General features: G+C 39.8%; 1 protein-coding gene across 1 annotated transcript in view; it reads right to left on the reverse strand.

Moving 5' to 3' along the window:
• The window catches only part of TMPRSS3 (transmembrane serine protease 3), a 49,181-nt gene that overhangs the window by 6,429 nt on the left and 35,749 nt on the right, over positions 1-7,003 (reverse strand). The window contains 4 exon segments of the mRNA XM_042458389.1: positions 62-204; positions 722-817; positions 4,892-5,061; positions 6,035-6,200. Coding sequence (XP_042314323.1) covers positions 62-204; positions 722-817; positions 4,892-5,061; positions 6,035-6,200 — 575 coding nt within the window.

Consider the following 7,003-nt stretch of genomic DNA (forward strand, 5'->3'; position numbering starts at 1 on the left):
TCTTAATTTTCTCTTAGCTGATTACACATTTTAGACAATTACCATCAAGAAATGCCCCTACCTGGCAGGAGTCAATGCCTCCCTTTAAATAACCTGCACAGAGCATTGATGAAGCTACAATTCCTCCATAGACCTCTCTGTGGTTGCACACTTTGTTTGAAATCAAAGGAACCCCAGCATAATTCATGGTCTCAGACGTGTCCCCTGTTTTCAGAACAGAAGAACAGATTTTCTACTTCACTGGCAACAAATGGTACAACGTCTTAAACAGCTATTAGCTATGGTTAAAAACTGCATCTTAAGGAAGTTTCCTGTAACCTATTATATTCTTATAATTACTGCTACACAACCAGTGATGTATTTAATAGAGATGGTTGAATCGTTTGTTTCATCTTATGCTTTTTAATTTTTTTATGAAGAAGAAGTTCACAGTTCTCATCAGACTGTCTTCAGAAAATATTTAAATGCATAAAATGTTAATTAGGCTTAAGTCTAATTGAAATCAATGGGGCCATACTTATTTTGAGACTTCCCACCACCACCCTCAATTTGAGGGGTGTGCTCTTACATGAAGAAATAGCGTCAAACAGCAGTTTAATTTCTGTTTTCTGATCAATCTGGAAATTTTCTATAAAAGTTTTTTTTAATGTGAAGTTGTTCATATACAGCAAATCTACAGGTACTGTAGCTGAGACAATATTAGTTTCACATGGTAAAATACCTCCTTCTTCTGTAGTCCCCCATCCTGATATCCAACACATTTTCCCTTCTGGAAAATGTTCTCCAAAATTAGGAAGACAAATTGGCTCTATAAGACCTGTGTTAAAAGACAAAAACCTCTGCTCTTCAGATTAGCAGTTTTATCATTTATAATTCATATGAAGGAAAACTTAATTTTTGCATATATTTATTATACAAATGCACATTTCCTTCAGAGAACACTTCCTCCCAAGCAGCTTAAAGATGGTACCCAAGTTTCCTCCCCATTGGGCCAAACTAACTTGACTTCAGCAGCAGAACTGTATGACATTCCTTCACTCATATCATCTATATTGTAATTTAACTTGTGGCAGTGAAGTTTCTGACATTAATTGCCTGAGCAGGTTGTGACAGCTCAGAATATTCAGCTGCACATGAGTTTACATTCTAGCTTCTTTGAAGGAAGGAAAGGACATCAGTTTGACTTGGGATAGAATTCCACACAGGGACAAATTGAAGAGCAGAAAAAAATTCTGGAAATTAGAGAAACTATATGAAACAAGAAAGGCGATTGGATGAATGGTGCAAGATGAGTGATGAACTAATACAGAGAAATCTGAAAGTAGAGTAAGACCCCATTCACACTCATATTTTTGTAGCGCGGAGATTTGATTGGATCCGATGTGGCAATTCTGAACCAAAGATCATACTATGTTTATCTTGATCAAATCTGTCTGGCACAATTTAACCCTATTGAAGTTCACAGTGACTGAAGCACCAATCCAAAATGGATCTTCCATATCGATTGCGTTCAGTCATTTGGGGGGGAAGGGTTGGTTGTTCTGTTAATCAAATGATGCGCACCTGTCACAACATTTCTGTTGTCACAGGACTTTATTACATAGGGAAAATTAGGGGTTTAAAGAATTATTATCCCAGAAAAATGACATCCTGTGAATTAGGTAATAAAGAGAAAGTGATCCTTCCCCCCTTGCTTCCCAGCCTTTATTTGTGAGTAGAGACAGGATGCTGAGGGGAAACAGAGGGAGGGATCTTTCCAAGCCAGTGTGGTGCAAAGGTTTGAATGTTGGACTGAATCTGGAGACTAGTGTTTGAATCCGAGATCAGCCATATAAACCTAGTTGATGACCTTAGGCTAGTCACACTCTGTCAGCATCAGAGGATGACAACGGCAAACCCCCTCTGAAGAAACATGACTAGAAAACCCTGTGATAGGTTATCCTTAGGGTTGCTATAAGTCAGATATAAGTCAGAAACAATGTGAAGGTACACAAGAAACAACAACAATCTCTCCCTCTCTTTTTTTCCTTTCCCAAATGCCAATTCTCCTTCTCTGTTTTCTCCCCAGTGCAGTTTTCCTTTACAAAAGTAAGCATAACGTTTTCCCACTTCTTCTTTGTCGCTGCCAGAAGGAAGGAAGGAAAGACAGACTAGCTGCTGAAAAGGAGACAAGGCACCACAAAATGTAGGATGTTCAAGAAAAATGGAGGGCATGGCAAAACGATTGCAATGGTGTGACCCTCAGAGGATCCCTTCCCAAGAAAACCTGGGATAGGTTAGCCTTAGGGTGATTTCCCCCGTCAGCCTTGGAGGGTGGTGATGGCAACCCCCTAACACCCACCCCCACTAATAGAATTTTCCCCCTTGCACTTTTGTCATTTTTGGAAAAACTGGGTTAAGGGGGATTTGCCCTGGCCCCCCTTGAATTTGGGTCAGAAAAAAACAGCGCAAGTGTGAATGACCCACTTTTAAACCGGTTTATAACATAATGTAAATGACCCCTAAGGCCCCGTTCCCACTCGCTCATTTGCCCTGGATAGAACTGGGCAGATCCGGTTGCCCCCATATCGAATCTGCTCGGAAAGAAGTCCCCACTACCCTTTACCTTGATCAGGGCAGTTTGCCCCTCTGAAGTTCACATTTGCAGTACCACTTTAAAATGGAGCCTCCTTTGTTGTCAATCAAATTCACTTCCTCTTTCGTCAAAGGTGACATATCCTACAGCCATTGGCCAACCGAATGGGTGCTTCCCCCCTCCTTTTTTTTTAAAAAAAAAACTGGTGGCAGTGTGTGCATATTCTGTCAACTTGTCAAATTTAAAAACGCCCAGGTGTGTGTGTGTGTGTGTGTTGTATGTATTTGGGTCATTACAGATTATGGCAACCTTAAAACGATCCCATCCTGCGGTTTTTTTGGCAAGATTGGTTCCGAGGAGATTTGCCATTGCCTTTCCCCTGAGGCTGAGAGAGTGTGACTCCCCCAAAGTCATGCGTTTCCACAGCTTTCCCCCTGAATGCCAGCCTCTAGCTTCCCCTTCACTTCCAGCCCAGGATTTCCTCCTTTTCCCCCCCCGCTGCCCCCCTTGCCCCCCCCCCCCATGCCATCCTCTTCCCATCACAACAACAACAACAATAATACCTAACCTCAGTATGCCATCTCTGCATCCTCTTTGCTTTCTCTCCGATTGCCACCCCAGAATGACTTACATACACATAATACATATATAGCAAAAGCATTCACACATAATTTGCCAAATTTAAAAGGAAACACATTCACATATTCTGTCACACATACACACACACACACACACACACACAAATAATTTTTAAAAAAGGCCACTTGCAAAGTGAAGTGCCATGCCGGCAGCAAGCAAACGAAAGGGAAATGTAGCACAAGCAGACACATATGTATCAACCTGTAGAAAAAGCATTCACACAATCTGTCACAATAATAATAATAATAATACTTCACCTCCGAATGCCAGCTCTGCATCCTTTGCTTTGCCTCTGATTGTCACCCCATGCCATTACATAGACATATGTAGGCAAAGCATTCACACATTATATCAATTTGCCAAATTGAAAGGTAATTTGTAACATTCGCATTGTAACATTCGCATATTACACACACAAAAATAATTTTTAAAAAGCCACTTGCAAAGTGAAGTGCTGTGCCGGCAGCAAGCACACACATTCTCTCAATATATATCAGCCTGTAGAAAAAGCATGTGCATAATCTGTCAAGAATAAAAATACAAAAAAAGAGGGAGAGAGAAAGCTGCCTGCAAGAGGGAGGCATGTTCCTCCCTCTGACCTAACTCCCTTCCCTGAGCTTGACCCAAACATGACCGGGGCCAAGTTCACATTTTCTGGTACCCGTTTTTAGAGTAAAAACTCCGCTTTCAAAAGACCCGTGTCAAGGCGGATTTGCCTCTGAATGGGTGTGCAAAGCTCAAATTTGAGTGTAAAAGAACCGGCGCCAATATGAACTTCCCGCTTTTAATCCAGTTTCTGAACCGGGGTAAAAGGTAGTCTGAATGGCCCCTAAGTTGACATGAGAACTATGTGTGAGGACAAAGGCAGAGGGAACTAAGTGTGCAAGATTGATAGCAGAGGGCTTTTTGAAGAAAACTTAACAAAGTCAGGATGGACTGTGTTTATATAATTATAACAGATTGCTCAAGTTGGTCAAGAGAGGTTGGTCAAGCAGCACTGACCAAAAAAGAACAAAATTAGCAGTGATATTAAAAGGATGATTTTAGGGGAACTATGAATAGTGGAACGCCAGAGAGAAAAGAAACCTTAAGCTATCGCAGGGAAGAAGTAAGCAGACAACGAGGGTCTCCTTTCCTTTTCCTTTTATATAAAATTATAAGTCAGCATTTAAGTCCATGTCTCATGAGGGACATAAAAATTGTTTTGAAAACTAAATATGGTTCATGAGCAACCAACTGGGCCATCTTTCATTTAGGAAATAAGTCTTCACTGTCCATATCAGAATCTTTAACCCCCGATTGCCCCTATTTCCATTCATATAGATGGCAGGTTGACTTCAGGATCAGCATCTAGAGCCTTAGATGACAGACCAATGATTCTGTTGGCAAGATGAGCCCCTTTCCTGACCGACCCCTCCCCCCGCAAAAAAAAAAAAAACCAAATATGCACATTTTGGAGTCCTACAAACATGACAGACCTAGAGAAAGAGAGTTGCTGTGTGGGCTTGTTCACATTGACAGTTCATGAGCCTTTTCTGTCGTTCACTGCAGGGATGGTTTTGGTTGAGATACATCATAGATTTAGATCTTTAATTATTAACAACAGCAACATTTATTCCAAGTTAAAATACAGAACAAAAAGAAATAAGAAAGAAATGATGGGAGATTCAAAATTACCATTTAGTGCAAGTGGATTGGCCAGCTTAATCAGTGCTATATCATTCTTCATTGTTTTAGGCCTATAATTTTTATGGTATATTATTTTATCCACTAAGTATGGATTAATGGGTTTTTCTTCCAGTATTACAAAACCCACATGTACACTCCAAGCTCTAGGAAATGACAAACTGAAACAAAGATATTATAAAGAAAAGTTAGTAGTTGTTCAACATTTAAAATTATCTGTCAAACTTTTAATTAATTAAATTAAGTCCCCACAATGATCAACTTCTTTAAAAAAATTAGTTCAAATTCATTTCAGTTAAATTTTAACAATCTACATTCATTCAAAAATTGGCAACTGTGTGTTCCAGAGGCAACGGGTTTAAATTAACAGTGCCTATGGCTGCATCTACACTGCAGAATTAATGCAGTTTGACACCACTTTAACTGCCATGGCTTAGTGCTATGGAATTCTGCAATTTGTAGTTTTGTGAGCTATTTCACCTTCTCTGTGAATGAGCTCTGGTGCCACAACAAACTACAAATCCCAGGATTCCATAGGATGGAGCCATGATAGTTACAGTTAAAGTGGTTTCAAACTGCAATGATTTGGCAGTGTGGCAGCAGCCTTTGTCACATGACCAGAGACTTAAGGACTCAGTCAAGGGTGTCCTTGAGGATGTGAAGAACATTTAGGGATGTCTTTAGGACCTATGATATAGGGAACAGAAATAGGATAAAAGAAAAGGAAAAGGCAGAGATGGCTTAATAAAGTTCTCCTTTATCTTCCTTTCCTTTTATCTCTTTGCTGCCAGTACCACATTATCATTCATTTCTGGTTTTGATTTAGGCCACATCTTGGTCTAAAAGAGATGGGGTTAAAAGAAAAATTGCTTCCCACAGGCACTATAGAGTGATGAGGGGCTTTGCTGGTAGAAGAATTTGAGAGTAGAAGCTTGGGAAGCCATGCTTGAGCCCCTTAATTTTTGCCCACTATAATTATTTTAGTCTTTGTAGGCTTGGACTATATTCTATTATAGCAACAATATCCTAAACAAACTGTGACAAGAGTGTTCATCTGGGTGCACTCTGAGCCAAAGCCATTCGAGCTGATGTAACCAGTTTTGAAAAACATTGCAAATGAGATTGGATACGTACTCATAGACACAGTGAGCTGCTGTGACTATCCACCAGGGGGTGATGACAGATCCCCCACACAAATGATATCCTTGAAACTGAAGGCTGGCTTGCCATGGCCACTGCTGGGGCAATGATGCATTTCCACCAACTATGCGTGGTGAATAGCCAGATCTAGTGCCGCATGCTGTTGGAACAGGAACATAAAATGACTGAAATAGGGCTGTCGTTATAAATGAAATCTTATCTATGAGAGAAATATGTGTCTTTAAATGTAATATCTAAGTCATAAAGACATAACTATGTCAATGGGTTGACTAAACTCATAGAAAACACCTGGTCTTTGCATCCTGTGGATAACCTGTATGCTTCCCCACAAGTTAACCCATCTGCTAGTTCCAGTCTTCTCATTCCTAACTTTTCACAGAAAGAATGTCTTTGTGAGAACTGCAATAAGCAATTAACAAATTGGTTGGTTTTGCTTTATCCCACACTCAGATTTATTTTAATCTCAAGATTTTAACATTCCCAGATTTGAAGATATTTTTTATTTTTCCTAAATTATTTCAAAACCAAACTAAAATGAATTCTTCACCCATCTGATCTGGCCAAATTCAATAGAAACAAGATGCAGAGTACGATGTTGCACCTACCTGCCAGATGGTAGGTATATTAAAGATGAAGAGTGTGTCGGGGGGGAAGTAGACACCCTAGTTCTACACTAATGTAGTTGAATAGATAGTAATTCAAATCTAGGTAAGACTCAGAGCTCTGGACTTGAATACACAAATCTGTCATTCTAGAGTTTCCCAACTTCTGATTATTTTTTTAACTCTTAAATTCTTTCTCGTACATTTATGAAGAATTTTGTGAATTTTGGTAGATTCTGTTCAGAGACAAACTGAAATAAAACTCTCACCAGTTTCTTGCCATAGGATGGAAATGACTTGAAGGCATGCATACAACAACAACAACTGCTGCTGCTGCTGC

Source organism: Sceloporus undulatus, chromosome 3 (genome assembly GCF_019175285.1).
Source record: "Sceloporus undulatus isolate JIND9_A2432 ecotype Alabama chromosome 3, SceUnd_v1.1, whole genome shotgun sequence".
NCBI lineage: Eukaryota > Metazoa > Chordata > Lepidosauria > Squamata > Phrynosomatidae > Sceloporus > Sceloporus undulatus.